Source organism: Hyla sarda, chromosome 2 (genome assembly GCF_029499605.1).
Source record: "Hyla sarda isolate aHylSar1 chromosome 2, aHylSar1.hap1, whole genome shotgun sequence".
Lineage (NCBI taxonomy): Eukaryota > Metazoa > Chordata > Amphibia > Anura > Hylidae > Hyla > Hyla sarda.
In genome coordinates, this window is record NC_079190.1 from 70097271 (window position 1) to 70114352 (window position 17082).

At 42.2% G+C, this 17082-nt stretch overlaps 1 protein-coding gene across 4 annotated transcripts in view; it reads left to right on the forward strand.

Annotated features, from left to right (window-relative positions):
- ATP7B (ATPase copper transporting beta) overlaps positions 1 to 17082 on the forward strand; it is a 119044-nt gene that overhangs the window by 78434 nt on the left and 23528 nt on the right. For all 4 annotated transcript variants that reach the window (XM_056562030.1, XM_056562027.1, XM_056562029.1 and 1 more), the window contains 3 exons: positions 1749 to 1876; positions 14671 to 14825; positions 14948 to 15082. In XM_056562030.1, coding sequence (XP_056418005.1) covers positions 1749 to 1876; positions 14671 to 14825; positions 14948 to 15082 — 418 coding nt within the window. The remainder of the gene's footprint in view (positions 1 to 1748; positions 1877 to 14670; positions 14826 to 14947; positions 15083 to 17082) is intronic.

Genomic DNA, 17082 nt, shown 5'->3' on the forward strand with positions numbered 1-17082 from the left:
CTGTATGGGTTAATAAAACCTAAGGAGTAAATGTATTTTGCACCATAATAACTAAAAAGCAATAATTAAAACGTGACTTCAAATAGAGAAAACAGACATGGTCGCACATCCACATTCCTTTCTGGTAGCCTCCCAGTCTGACTGGGAGCACATGGTAAGTTTGCTTTAACACCTTGTTCACACTGGTGTGGTGCTGTGTGGCATCCATTGCTGCCACAGCACCGTGTCTATGGGGAGGCGCGGCCCTGGGACTGGTTTGAGTGGCTTTGGGGCTGCTCTGCCAGTGGGTCATTCCCCCTGTGGACACTGGTGTTGGGGCGGTGGTGGTCTCCACCCAGTGCTATGCCATTTTATACTAGGGACGTTAGGGACCCACTACTTACAGGTGGCCATGACGTGGCTAGTGGGCTTGCACTTCATGATCATAAAGTACACTAATGACCTTTTAGTTTAATAAATGTTGCTGAGAAGCATTAGATCATTGTGCATGTTGTGGATGTGCGACCATGTCTGTTTCCTCTACTGTATTTGAATTCACATTGTGTTTTCTATCCCCTCTCTTTTTTGTTGTTTTTACTTGGTCCGCACTCTGCCCCTCCCCCTCAGCCCAGCCCTATATAAATTAGCAGGAAGCTGCACAGGGCCCCTTCCTTTCTGGCAGCCTCCCAGTCTGAGTGGGATCACATGGTAAATGAGCTTTTATACCTTGTTCACACTGGTGCGGCAGATGTGCGACCATGTCTGTTTTCTCTATTTGAATTCACAATAATTAAAACATACTTTCACAGTGTCTATAGCCTTTAACTTTCTTAAAAAGCCATTATTCTCTTTGGTTTATGATAAAAAAAAGTATGTAATTTTTCATGCCTTTACATTAAGATTTCTTGTTTTATGTACTGTCTGCCATGATGTCAAGAAGATTACAATAAATATATGTTTTTTATACAAACAAAGAGCTCACTCTCTCCATGGTCAGACCAGTTATATTTTAGCGTTCCGGTTATATTTAACAGTTTATGAACTCTACTTCCTTATTTGCAACCACAATGTTTGGAGCAGGAAACACCTTAAAGGGAACCTGTCCCAAATGTTTAGCATATATACCAGCAGCAAGATGCAGTGTATGAAAATATCACATCTCCCACCATTATTGGATGTCTGAAGTCCAATCTATAAATATAAAGAAATGGACTTTTATAATTGTTGCTTGCAATATGCAAATTTCCTGTAACTCGTCCTTTCAGCAGACATCTCCAGCAAGTAGTCACGATCACCAGCGCTGTTAGGGCCTGATTGACAGTGCAGGCCCCGATCTCAGCAAGCTGTTGCCGAAGTCTCGCACATGCCCAGGAGCAGCAGCCACAGCAGTGTAAGGATCACCGCGAGCTGCTATTGGGCATGCGCTGTCCGTAAAGCCCCAACAGACAGGTTACAGCCCTGGAGACGGTGACTTGCTGAAAGGACCTTCTTAAATGACTAGTTGAAGGCAATTTACATATTGTGCATATTGATTATAAAGGTCAATTTCTTTACATATACGGATTGGACTGCACACATCTAATACATGGTAAGAGGTGGGATATTTTCTTACACGTTGATGCTGGTTATATAGGCTGAAAATTTGTGACAGGTTCCCTTTAAGAACTGATTTTCCAATAGTTGTAGGACATTGTATTGTGTAGTGACATGGAGAGAAGGTCACTGAAGACAAGTTACATTGTTTTCACATTGTTTCTGCTTTTTTTAAGGGAAGAACAGGTGGCTGTGGAGCTGATGCAAAGAGGAGATATTGTGAAAGTTGTACCTGGGGGAAAGTTCCCAGTGGATGGAAGAGTTATAGAAGGGACATCTATGGCAGATGAGTCTCTCATTACAGGTTTACACATTTATATTTGGTTTTCCATTACTAGATATCATAACGAAGAAGCTTATTGGTGAACACAGCCCCCCAACTAAGTGGAAAAGTGGGTGCTGACAAACTTTGCTTATCGTCTGCTAGTTAGAATACCTGAGACATCACAGTCATTATCAGTCTATGACATCAAAGTCATTATCAGTCTATGACATCAGTCATTATCAGTCTATGGCATCACAGTCATTATCAGTCTATGGCATCACAGTCATTATCAGTCTATGACATCACAGTCATTATCAGTCTATGACATCACAGTCATTATCAGTCTATGACATCACAGTCATTATCAGTCTATGACATCACAGTCATTATCAGTCTATGACATCACAGTCATTATCAGTCTATGACATCACAGTCATTATCAGTCTATGACATCACAGTCATTATCAGTCTATTATATCACAGTCATTATCAGTCTATGACATCACAGTCATTATCAGTCTATGACATCACAGTCATTATCAGTCTATGACATCACAGTCATTATCAGTCTATTATATCACAGTCATTATCAGTCTATTATATCACAGTCATTATCAGTCTATTATATCACAGTCATTATCAGTCTATGACATCACAGTCATTATCAGTCTATGACATCACAGTCATTATCAGTCTATGACATCACAGTCATTATCAGTCTATGACATCAGTCATTATCAGTCTATGACATCACAGTCATTATCAGTCTATTATATCACAGTCACTATCAGTCTATGACATCACAGTCATTATCAGTCTATGACATCACAGTCATTATCAGTCTATTATATCACAGTCATTATCAGTCTATTATATCACAGTCATTATCAGTCTATTATATCACAGTCATTATCAGTCTGACATCACAGTCATTATAAGTCTATGACATCACAGTCATTATCAGTCTATGACATCACAGTCATTATGAGTCTATGACATCACAGTCATTATGAGTCTATGACATCACAGTCTTTATCAGTCTATGACATCTCAGTCATTATCAGTCTATGACATCTCAGTCATTATCGGTCTATGACATCTCAGCCATTATCGGTCTATGACATCGCAGTCATTATCAGTCTATGACATCGCAGTCATTATCAGTCTATGACATCGCAGTCATTATCAGTCTATGACATCACAGTCATTATCAGTCTATGACATCGCAGTCATTATCAGTCTATGGCATCACAGTCATTATCGGTCTATGACATCCCAGTCATTATCAGTCTATGACATCACAGTCATTATCAGTCTATGACATCACAGTCATTATCAGTCTATGACATCACAGTCATTATCAGTCTATGACATCACAGTCATTATCAGTCTATGACATCACAGTCATTATCAGTCTATGACATCACAGTTATTATCAGTCTATGACATCACAGTCATTATCAGTCTATGACATCACAGTCATTATCAGTCTATTATATCACAGTCATTATCAGTCTATGACATCCCAGTCATTATCAGTCTATGACATCACAGTCATTATCAGTCTATGACATCACAGTCATTATCAGTCTATGACATCACAGTCATTATCAGTCTATGACATCACAGTCATTATCAGTCTATGACATCACAGTCATTATCAGTCTATGACATCACAGTCATTATCAGTCTATGACATCACAGTTATTATCAGTCTATGACATCACAGTCATTATCAGTCTATGACATCACAGTCATTATCAGTCTATTATATCACAGTCATTATCAGTCTATGACATCACAGTCATTATCAGTCTATGACATCACAGTCATTATCAGTCTATGACATCACAGTCATTATCAGTCTATTATATCACAGTCATTATCAGTCTATTATATCACAGTCATTATCAGTCTATTATATCACAGTCATTATCAGTCTATGACATCACAGTCATTATCAGTCTATGACATCACAGTCATTATCAGTCTATGACATCACAGTCATTATCAGTCTATGACATCACAGTCATTATCAGTCTATGACATCACAGTCATTATCAGTCTATGACATCAGTCATTATCAGTCTATGACATCACAGTCATTATCAGTCTATTATATCACAGTCACTATCAGTCTATGACATCACAGTCATTATCAGTCTATGACATCACAGTCATTATCAGTCTATTATATCACAGTCATTATCAGTCTATTATATCACAGTCATTATCAGTCTGACATCACAGTCATTATAAGTCTATGACATCACAGTCATTATCAGTCTATGACATCACAGTCATTATGAGTCTATGACATCACAGTCATTATGAGTCTATGACATCACAGTCTTTATCAGTCTATGACATCTCAGTCATTATCAGTCTATGACATCTCAGTCATTATCGGTCTATGACATCTCAGTCATTATCGGTCTATGACATCACAGTCATTATCAGTCTATGACATCGCAGTCATTATCAGTCTATGACATCACAGTCATTATCAGTCTATGACATCACAGTCATTATCAGTCTATGACATCGCAGTCATTATCAGTCTATGACATCACAGTTATTATCAGTCTATGACATCACAGTCATTATCAGTCTATGACATCACAGTCATTATCAGTCTATGACATCACAGTCATTATCAGTCTATGACATCACAGTCATTATCAGTCTATGGCATCACAGTCATTATCGGTCTATGACATCACAGTCATTATCAGTCTATGGCTGCTTTCACGCTTTATAATTTCTCAGTTTTAAAGACCCTTTATAATGTTCCGTTAAGGTGACCCTTAAAACCGTCCATTAAACAGCCCTTACAAAATCCCATACGGCCGTTACAAAATCCCAGTCAAGTCTATGGGATTTTGTGATTAGCCGTTATGACCCGTCAATGCCTGTTATGAATTACGGACATTATTTTGTGACGGGAGAGATTTAGTGCATGTACCGTTTTTTTCACAAAATAACGTCCGTTATTCATAACTGGCATTAACGGGTCATAACGGCTAATCACAAAATCCCATAGCCTTGGCTGGGATTTTGTAACAGCCATATATCTGATTTTGTAAGGGCTGTTTAATGGACGGTTTTAATTGTTTCCTTAACGGAACATTATAACTGGTCTTTAAAACTGAGAAATCATATAGTGAGAAAGCAGCCTATTTCTGGCTTTGCAGACATGTTGAGTTTTTACTAAGTCTGTACTGTTGTGAGGAGTGAACATGTGGCTCTTCCAACCCTTCTTAATGTCTTATTGGCTGGTAGGCTTTTAACAATTTTTAATTTTTTTATTTTTTATAGTTTTGGGGAAATGTCCCTGCAGCAATAAGAGAAATGCATCCGCTGCATAGCAGATCAACCTCTTGTGATATTGCTAGACTACAGTTTACACATAACACCAACCATACTCACAGTATCATTTTGTTTGTATGCTTTCTCCAAATAACTACACATTGGAAGACAACGTACATGTTAGGGACCATTCACATTATATTATGTTTTTCATTTAGCATGTACACTGGGAAAGCTCCTGGTATACACGCTATATGTGTCCATAGACTCTCTTTTTGGCAGCCGGAGGCTGTGTTCCTTTGGGTCCTATTTGGCTGGTAAATGTCAGTATACTCTAAACCAAAATGGTATGGAATAACATTCTATCCTGCAGTGTCAAGTAAAAAAAATAATGTATACATTAAACATATACGTTTTTGTTTCTTCTTAACATGGTTGCCTTTGGGCGAAAAATAGTGCATTTGTCGCCCATAGGCAACTATGTTAAGAATAAAAAAAACGTATATGTTTAATGTATACATTTTTTTTTTACTTGACACTGCAGGATAGAATGTTATTCCATACCATTTTTGGCATCTGTCACAGACATCTGTTATACACATACGGTATCTCCTGAGCTTTTCAATGGCTTTTTATGACTTATTTATTAAAATAATGGCAATAAAGCCTATAGGCTGGAGGCAGGTTGTGGGTGTCCCTGACAAAATCCGACTTCTTCTGTAGCGCTTCACTGGGGTGACAAAGACAAACTTCGCAGATGTGCTGTAATAACTTTTTATTTTCCAATGTACAAGGTATACATGGACAATATCAGTTATACAGTTTTTTGGTGCCCAGTACAACGTGTTTCCAGAGGGGATTGCTCTCTTCGTCAGGTCCGTTATATTGCTGTATGGTGTGTGTATTTATACAGTGGAGGGGTTTCAAATTTTCAAAGATGGCGGGTAACTGAGGTCACTGGGGGCTGGTCTATGATGTCAGTTCCTGTGACCTCTGGGAGGGATTTGCTGGAGGCTTAAATAGGGTTTAACTATAACATAGAGGAATTTTCCCTATAGATATCAGTAGGCCCATTTGGGTCTCTGGCAAGTTGCACTGAGCTTTAATTTAAGCTAAGTAGCTCTGGGTATGGCAGAGAGCTGGATGGGAGACAGAAGGTGCTCAGCGATTGAACCAAGCTGCAAGTGTAATCTTTAACTCTAGCTGCTTGAAACGGCCAGCACCGTACTGGAGATTGGCTGCTGAGTTGAGGATACTTTTTTGTGAATGGGTTTTGTATGTGGATGTGGTGGGGGGAAGAGGTAGGGGAGCTTGTGCCTCTGCATGTTAACGGAATGGTGAAACGGTGCATAGAGGTCACATTGCATTATCACATTGGTAGGTAATGTGGTAGGTTTCTTACCTACCAATGTGATAATGCAATGTGACCTCTATGCACCGTTTCACCATTCCATTCTCCCCCCCCCCCCCCCCCTCCCACATCCTTAACCCCTTGGGGACGGAGCCCATTATAACCCTAAGGACAGAAGCATTTTTTGCAAATTTGACCTCTATCACGTTATGCATTAATAACTTTGGGATGCTTTTACTTATAAATTTGATTCAGAGACTGTTTTTTCGTGACATATTCTACTTTATGTTAGTGGTAAATTTACGTCGATACTTTCATCATTTCTTGGTGAAAAATTTGAACATTTAGCATTTTTCCAACTTTGAAGCTCTCTGCTTGTAAGGAAAAGGGACATGTCAAATAAATTTATATATTGATTCACATATACAATATGTTAACTTTATGTTTGCATCATAAAGTTGACATGGTTTTCCTTTTTGAAGACCTCACAGGGCTTCAAATTATAGCAGCAATTTTCCAATTTTTCCCGAAAATTTCAAAATCTGAATTTTTCAGGGACTAGTTAAGTTTTTAGTTGTGAATATGAGGGTCTTTATGTTGTAAATCCCCTATTATGGACCCGATTATGAAAACTGCACCCCTCAAAATATTCAAAATAACATTCAAAAAGTTTGTTAACCATTTAGGCGTTTCACAGGAATAGCAGCAAAATGGAGGAGAAAAATCTAAATCTCCATTTTTTTTAACACTAAAATGTTATTGTAGCCCCATTTTTACAAAGGGTAAAAGGTAAAAAGGCCCCCAAAGCGTGTAATTAATTTTCTCTCGAGTAAGGAAATACCTCATATGTGGAGGTAAAGTGGGTGCAGTAGAGGGCTCAGAAGGGAAGGAGCGACAATCGTATTTTGGAGAGCGAATTTTGCTGAAATGGTTTTTGGGGGGCATGTCCCATTTAGGAAGCCCCCATGATACCAGAACAGTAAAAAAAAAAAACACACATGGCATATAATTTTGGAAACTACACCCTCAAGGAATGTAACATAGGGGTACAGTGAGCCTTAACACCACACAGGTGATTGACGAACTTTCGTTAAAGTAGGACGTGAAAATGAAAAATTAGATTTTTAACACTAAAATGCTGGTGTTACCCCAAACTTTTCATTTTCACAAAGAGTAATAGGAGATAATCCCCCCCCCCAAAAAAAAATTTGTAACCCCATTTCTCTTGAGTAAGGAAATACCTCATATGTGGATGTAAATTGCTCTGTGGGTGCACTAGAGGGCTCAGAAGGGAAGGAGCGACAATGGGATTTTGGAGAGAGAATTTTGCTGAAATGGTTTTTGGTGCGCATGTCGCATTAAGGAAGTCCCTATGGTGACAGAACAGTAAAAAAAAAAACACATGGCGTACTGTTATGGAAACTACACCCCTCAAGGAACGTGACAAGGGGTACAGTGAGCCTTAACACCCCACAGGTGATTGCCAAACTTTCATTAAATTGGGCTGTAAAAATAAAAAATAAAAATGTTTTCAATAAAATGCTGGTGTTACCCCAAATGTTTAATTTTCACAAGGGGTAATAGAAAAAGCCTCCAAAAATTTGTAACCCAATTTATTCTGAGTACGGAAATACCCCATGTGTGGATGTAAAGTGCTCTGTGGGCAAACTACAATGCTCAGAAGAGAAGGAGTGCCATTGCGCTTTTGGAGAGAGAATTTGGTTAGAAGGGAAGTCAGGGGCCATGTGCGTTTACAAAGCCCCCCCCCCCCTCCGTGGTGCCAGAACAGTGGACTCCCCCACATGTGACCCCATTTTGGAAACTACACCCCTCACAGAATTTTATAAGGGGATGCACTGAGCATTTACACCCCACTGGCGTTTGACAGATCTTTGGAACTGTAGGCTGTGCAAATGAAAAATAAAAATTTTCATTTTTAGGACCACTGTTCAAAAAATCTGTCAGACACCTGTGGGGCGTAAATGCTCAGTGCACCCCTTATTACATTACGTGAGGGGTGTAGTTTCCAAAATGGGGTCACATGTGGGCGGGTCCACTGTTCTGGCAGAGCATTTTACATCCACATATGGGGTATTTCCATACTCAGGAAAAAATGGTGTTACAAATTTTGGGAGGCTTTTTTCCTTTGGGGTAACACCAGCATTTCAGGGGGGGGAGGGGAAACAACACACTTTTAATGTTCATGTCCAAATTTAATGAAAATTAACGAAAACCTGTTGGGTGTTAAGGCTCACTATACCACTTGTTACATTCCGTGAGAGGTGTAGTTTCCAAAATGGGGTCACATGTTGGTGTTTTTTTTGCATTTATGTCAGAACCGCTGTAACGATCAGCCACCTCTGCAAATCACCAATTTAGGCCTCAAATGTACATGGCGCTCTCTCAATCCTGAGCCATGTAGTTCGTCCGCAAAGCATTTTGCGTCCACATATGGGGTATTTCCGTACTCAGAAGAAATTGCATTAGAAATTTTGGCGGTCTTTTTCTCCTTTTACCTCTTGTGAAAATGAAAAGTATGGGGCGACACCAGCATGTTAGTGTAAAATGTTAAATTTTTTTACACTAACATGCTGGTGTAGCCCCCAACTTTACCTTTTCATAAGGGGTAAAAGGAGAAAAATCCCCCCAAAATTTGTAACGCAATTTCTCCCGAGTACCGAAATAACCCATATGTGGCCCTAAACTGTTGCCTTGAAATATGACAGGGCTCTGAAGTGAGAGAGAGCCATGCACATTTGAGGACTAAATGAGGAATTTGCAATAGGGGCGGACCCAGATAAAAGGATGGGGCTTGTCTCCACCAAAACCCTACAGCAGTGTTTCCCAAACAGGGTGCCTCCAGCTGTTGCAAGACTCCCAGTCTGCCAGGACAGTCAATGGCTGTCCAGAAATACTGGGAGTTGTTGTTTTGCAACAGCTGGAGGCTCCGTTTAGGAAACACTGCTGTATGAAACGTTTTTCATTTTAATTGGGGGGGGGGGGGGGGCGTGTAAGGGGGTGTATATGGATATGTAGAGTTTTACTTTTTATTTTGTGTTAGTGTAGTGTAGTGTTTTTAGGGTACATTCACACAGGCGGGGGTTCACAGTGAGTTTTCCGATGGAAAATTTGCCGCAGCTCAGACTTGTAGACGGAAACCCACTGTAAACCCCCGCCCGTGTGAATGTACCCTGTACATTCACATGGTGGGGGAGGGGGGGGGCGAGTTGTAGTTTTGCAACTGTTAGAAGGCCACAGTGAAGATCACTTACCGGAATCGCCATAAATCACCAGTCTGAATTGACCATCGATTTGCGGCGATTGCCGAAATGGGGGGTCTCAGGACCCCCATAGGCATTGCCATGGGATGCCTGGTGATAGATATCAGCAGTCATCCCGGTCCCCGCCACCCTCTGTCCTGAAGTACCTGTACGCCCTCCGCCCCCAACAGGTTAAACACCCCCACCACATCCACATACAAAACCAATTCACAAAAGTATCCTCAACTCAGCAGCCAATCTCCAGTACGGTGCTGGCCCCTGCTGGCCGTTTCAAGCAGCTTGTGGCATACCCATAGCTGCTTAGCTTAAAGTAAAGCTCAGTGCAACTTACCATAGACCCAAACTGGCCTATTGATTTCTATGGAGAAATTTCCTCTATGTTATAGGTAAACCCTATTTAAGCCTTCAGCAAATCCCTACCAGAGGTCACAGGAACTGACATCTTAGACCAGCCCCCAGTGACCTCAGTTACCCGCCATCTTTGAAAATTTGAAGCCCCTCCACTGTATAAATACACACACCATACAGCAATATAACGGACCTGACGAATAGAGCAATCCCCTCTAGAAACGCGTTGTCTGGGGCACCAAATAACTGTATAACTGATATTGTCCATGTATACCTTGTACATTGGAAAATAAAAAGTTATTACCGCACATCTGCGAAACTTGTCTTTGTCACCCCAGTGAAGTGCTAGCGCTTTTTTGACATACTCCCTGCAATAAAGCCTATAGGTTATAGATGTCTTACAATGATGCCCAATATCGCCACCCATTACCACAAGGTAATAACATTGTTGTGTGCCAAGGGGGTACGATAAGGTGTATGGGGCAGATGTTATAGCCCAGGGGCAGATGGTATTAACCCCTAAATGTTCGTGACGCCAGAGCTTGGTTTTCCTGATAATCACCCGAACGATAGTAGGTCAGAGTTAACAGTAGTTTTACTGAGGTAGACAAACAGTCTTTACAGTAAGGCCAGGATCCCAGAGAGGTGGCCAGTAAGGCTGCTTTCACACTATGAAGTTCAACCGTTAATAAACGTACGTTTGAAAAATAATTATTAACGCCTGTTAACCCCTTAAGGACCGGAGGTTTTTCCGTTTTTGCATTTTCGTTTTTTGCTCCTTGCCTTTAAAAAATCATAACTCTTTCAAATTTACACCTAAAAATCCATATGATGGCTTATTTTTTGCGCCACCAATTCTACTTTGTAATGACGTCAGTCATTTTGCCCAAAAATCTATGGTGAAGCGGGAAAAAAAATCATTGTGCGACAAAATTGAAAAAAAAACGCTGTTTTGTAACTTTTGGGGGCTTTCGTTTCTACGTAGTACATTTTTCGGTAAAAATGACACCTGATATGTATTCTGTAGGTCCATACGATTAAAATGATACCCTACTTATATAGGTTTGATTTTGTCGTACTTCTGGAAAAAATCATAACTACATGCAGGAAAATTAATACGTTTAAAATTGTCATCTTCTGACCCCTATAACTTTTTTATTTTTCCGTGTATGGGGCGGTATGAGGGCTCATTTTTTGCGCCGTGATCTGAAGTTTTTAACGGTACCATTTTTGCATTGATAGGACTTATTGATCACTTATTGAAAAATGCACTATTTTGGACTTTGGAATTTTTTTGCGCGCACGCCATTGACCGAGCGATTTAATTAATGATATATTTTTATAATTCGGACATTTCCGCACGCGGTGATACCACATATGTTTATTTTTATTTTTATTTACACTGTGTTTTTTTTTTTATTGGAAAAGGGGGGTGATTCAAACTTTTAATAGGGGAGGAGTTAAATGATCTTTATTCACTTTTTTTTTTCACTTTTTTTTTGCAGTGTTATAGGTCCCATAGGGACCTATAACACTGCACACACTGATCTTCTATGTTGATCACTGGTTTCTCATAAGAAACCAGTGATCAACGATTCTGCCGCATGACTGCTCATGCCTGGATCTCAGGCACTGGGCAGTCATTCGGCGATCGGACAGCGAGGAGGCAGGAAGGGGCCCTCCCACTGTCCTGTCAGCTGTTCGGGCTATCCCGAACAGCTCGACTGAGCTAGTCGGGAACTTTCACTTTCACTTTTAGCCGCGCGGCTCAGCTCTGAGCGCGCGGCTAAAGGGTTAATAGCACGCGGTGCCGCGATCGGCGCTGCGCCCTATTAGAGGCGGGTCCCGGCTTCACTATGACACCGGGCCCGCCATGATATGACGCGGGGTTACTGTGTAACCCCGCGTTATATCAGAAGAGCAGGACCAAGGACGTACCGGTACGTCCTTGGTCCTTAAGGGGTTAAACAACCCCATTCAAGTCAATGGGTTTTTTCGTTTACCCGTTATCACCCGTTATCACCCGTTATAGCCCGTCATGACTAACGGACGTTAGTTGTGACGGGAGAAATAACGTGACATGCACTAATTTTTCGCCCGTCACAAGAAACGGGTAAATTAATGGCCTTTATTTTTAACATTGAAGTCTATGGCCAATGGACGTCAGTAAATAGACCCTTTAATGCCCGTTATTATAACTGACGTTATTTTTACTGAGCATGCTCAGAAGAGGTGATATCAGCAGACTCCTGCAGTGCTGAGGGACTACTACTACTCCCATCATGGAACAGACTTGTTTCCATGATGGTAGTAGTAATTCCCCACTTTCATTTTTAAATTCCCCGTTGGGAGCCCTGAATGGCCGGTACCGAGGAGCCAATCAGGGATCCCAGTGGGGTTTTTAAAATGGACAACGTGAGGGGACATATGTATATGCCAGCGCATAATGTGACCCCGCCGGCGCATTTGTCTTAATTTTCCATTGCAGCACTATATGTGAATGGTATCAGAACGCATCCAGCAGCCGCCGGCCAGATGATCCTGACAGATATACTATTCATTCATAGCGCCGGCGGCTGCATATGTATATAGATGTGCTGGGGGGGGGCAGACATATAGCATTATCTGCCCCCCACAGCGCTTCGATATACATATGCAGCTGCCGCGCTATGAATGAATAGTACTGTATATCTGTCAGGATCATCTGGCCGGCGGCTGCTGGATGCGTTCTGATAGATATACCATTCACATATAGCGCTGCAATGGAAAATTAAGACAAATGCGCCGGCGGGGGTCACATTATGCTCTGGCGGGGGTATAGATGTATACATATAAATGCGCTGGGGTCATATTTTTATTAATGCGCTAGCGGGGGTCATATTTTTATTAATGCGCTGGCGGGGGTCATATTTTTATTAATGCGCTGGCGGGGGTTATATTTTTATTAATGATATATATATAGCGCTCTATGCCCCCCCCTGAAGTGCTATATATCTTGCCCCCCGCAACACTTTTAATATACATATGTCCCCTCACATTGTCCATTTTAAAAACCCAGCTGGAATCCCTGATTGGCTCCTCAGTACCGGCCATTCAGGGCTCACTGCGGGGAATTTAAAAATGAAAGTAAAAAATACATTGTGTACATTGCAGGGTTGCGGACCATGCCGCCCGCCCCCCTCTTAATAACTTCTCATCGGATTGGGTGTCATAAGTGAGACCCAGTGCGATCAATCCCTCAGCACCTCTACTACAACCCCCATCATGGAACAGACTCTGTTCCATGATGGGGGTAGTAGTACAAACACTAATGTAACCTCCCCAGCCACCAGCAGACTCCTGCAGACAGGGAACTACTACTCCCATCATGGAAACAAGTCTGTTCTATGATGGGAGTAGTAGTAGTCCTGGCTGTGGGAGTCTGTAGGCAGAGGTGTTAAAACGTCCGTACCTAAGGGATGTTATAACGGGTCTTAATGGATGAATATGCCCATTATTTGGACAGACATTATTCAGCCGTTAGCATCCGTTACTTCACCCGTTATTAAATGTCCGTTAACAATACATAATAACGTATGTTTATTAATGGGTGACCTTCATAGTGTGAAAGCACCCTAACACGGAGGGGACCTTGCAGCTTTCTGGGACTTGCAGTGTTTGGACAGACTTCAACTCAGCCACGCTGACTATAATAGACTTGACTGTAGGTAGTGACAGCAGACAGAGAGGACTTGACTTACTGACATGTGGCTGCAGGTTAGGCTTGAGGCCTACAGGTGTGCTGGACACTGGCTCTGAGATGTCTGGTCCTTACTGTATCTCACAGAAATAGCAAAGGAGGCAGATTGCAGCTCCTCCCTTCCTTATAATGGGGGGCTGTGCAAGGAGCCCATAGATCAAGCTTCAGGTCACCTGGTTAGCTGGTGCTCCCTGGGTAACAAACATGTGACAACAACATCATGTGACTAACTCAAAGGTCCTTAAAGGTCCTTTGTACCTAATATACAGATAACGCAATGGTGAAGACACTGCAGGAGAGCCCCTAGGACACAGAGGGACCCAACCTGACAGGGCCTAAGTACTATACGGGACTATATTCCATACTGGGGCATCACAACATCATCTATTTAACAGATACATCATGGAAAAACTAACAGTATATCCTATTAACAGATCCCATATCAGTCTATGGGGGACGGCTGCCACATCCATTAAAGCCTTAATATAAAGCTGATGTTGGAAGCTTTCTCTGTTATATACATTATGTGTAAGCAAAAAACATAATGTAATGAGGGTTTAATAGGAAAGTCAGGAGCGGATAACTGCTGGCTACACAGATTTGGCCCAGCATTTATGTAAGGTCTGGAAACATATTAGAGAACTGTTGTTTATTTATATAATTCTTATAATTTTCAAGATGTAGAAAAGGGGGACACTTGGGTAGTTATCTCAGCCCCAGCCGATGAATAGCATATATCAAGCAATGGTCACCACATTAAGGCGACATGTAACTCACTTTTTGTATTTCCCTGTTTGACTTCTAGGTGAGCCTATGCCTGTCAGAAAGAAGCCAGGGAGCATAGTCATTGCTGGATCCATTAATGCACATGGATCAGTCCTTGTAGAAGCAACTCACGTGGGCTCTGACACTACCCTGGCCCAAATTGTAAAGCTAGTAGAAGAGGCTCAGATGTCCAAGGTAAAAACCAAAAGTGCTGCAGACACTTGTGTAACAATACTTGGCTGGATGAAAGTCTGATACAGTTTTGTGTAGTTAGAAATGCCACTTCAAGCAGGTTATTTGTCTCTCTCACTCTGCAGGCACCAATCCAGCAGCTGGCAGATAGAATAAGTGGTTACTTTGTTCCTTTTATAATCAGCATTTCTATTGTGACATTGATCGGATGGACCACCGTTGGCTTTGTGAATTTTGATGTCATACTAAAGTATTTCCCAGTAAGTTACAGCTACTTTATCTTTTCATGAAAAACCTAAACATTCAGCTCCGTCCTTAACTCGTTTTAACGTACCGTATATACTCGAGTATAAGCCCAGTTTTCAGCACGATTTTTCGTGCTGAAAACACCCCCCTCGGCTTATACTCGAGTGAACTCTCCGCTTGTCAATCCCTTCTCAGTGGTCTTCAACCTGCGGACCTCCAGATGTTGCAAAACTACAACTCCCAGCATGCCCGGACAGCCATCGGCTGTCCGGGCATGCTGGGAGTTGTAGTTTTGAAACCTCTGGAGGTCTGCAGGTTGAAGACCACTGCGGCCTTCATCATCATCCAGACCCCCCTTTAGTTTTCTACTCACCTCCCCTCGGTGGGAAGGAAGGGTGAGCTGGTCCGGGCCATCTATGCTGCAGGGACCGTCCGGTGGGGAGGGTTAGTCGTTCCGGGCTGTCCATTTTCACCGGGAGCCCCTCTTCTCCGCTCCGGGCCTGCCCCGGCCTAGTGACGTTGCCTTGACGCTAGCGCACAGGGACGTCCGTGCGCAGCAGACGTACCTGCGCATGAACGTCCCTGTGCGTTGTCTAGGCAACGTCACTAGTTCGGGGCAGGCGTGAAGCGGAGAAGAGGGCCTCCCAGTGAAAATGGACAGCCTTGAACGACTAACCCTCCCCACCGGACGGTCCCTGCAGCATAGATGGCCCGGACCAGCTCACCCTTCCTTCCCACCGAGGGGAGGTGAGTAGAAAACTAAAGGGGGGTCTGGATGGTGACGAAGGCCGCAGTGGTCTTCAACCTGTGGACCTCCAGATGTTTCAAAACTACAACTCCCAGCATGCCCGGACAGCCGATGGCTGTCCAGGCATGCTGGGAGTTGTAGTTTTGCAACATCTGGAGGTGCGCAGGTTGAAGACCACTGATGAAGGAATTGACAGGCGGTGATGACGAAGCGGGCGGAATGATTACAGTGGTCTGGATGATGACAGGGGGGGATGATGACAGGGTGATGATGATGGGGGGGGTGAAAATGACAGGGTGGTGATGACTGGGGTCTGGATGATGACAGGTGGGATGATGTATTTCCCACCCTAGGCTTATAGTCGAGTCAATAACTTTTCCTGGGTTTTTGGGGTGAAATTAGGAGCCTCGGCTTATATTTGGGTCGGCTTATACTCGAGTATATACGGTATACATCTTCCTCCTTCTAGATTTTCAAGTCATCTTCTGACATTTTATTGTCCAAGTTTCTTATAACCTTTTCTCATGTCTTGAATTCGATTTTCCTGTCTTCAGATTAAATTGTTTTATCTTCCTCCGTGATCACTGCCTTACAGTCTCTCATGACAGACATAATGCTGGGATATGCTATCATTGTCTGTCCAGTCGGAGTCTGACCACTGTGACCCCTGCTTGTGCCCAAAACTGTCAGTGGTGCCAGGAAAGTGTCATGGCACTTTATTTTATGATGGCTCTGCTGGGTGTTTCATGAGGCTTTATGGTTGCCTGTTTGTTATAATGTAACCACCTGGGATTGGACATAGATGATGTTGCTTCCTGGTCCTTTTATTGAGGTTCAATTATCAATGTCATTATGGTGGAAATGAAAACCATAGGCACTATATAATGGTCCTTTACCACCTTTGTTTGTCAGCAAAAAGTAGGCAATGTGTTCCAGTCTTTCCAAGTGAAACCCTCTGTTCAGTGACTTACATAGAAGAAGTAATGATAGTCAGCTCCCCCATACATTAATGTTCTGACAATGCACATAACTAGAGAAGAGTTATGCAGAGTTTTTTATTAACCAGTAGAAAAATGAATGGAACCAACTGGGGCTGGGCCTCCTCTCTCGAAGGGACCCATGTAGCCGTATGGCCAGCCTCTGTAGTACGTAAGCCCTACCCCACTTTCCAGGTTAGGGTACTGTCCAGCTGGTACGCTAGTCTTATATGCTAGGTGATTCTCAGCTGAGTATTATATATTCATAAATTATTTATATTCTTAATGC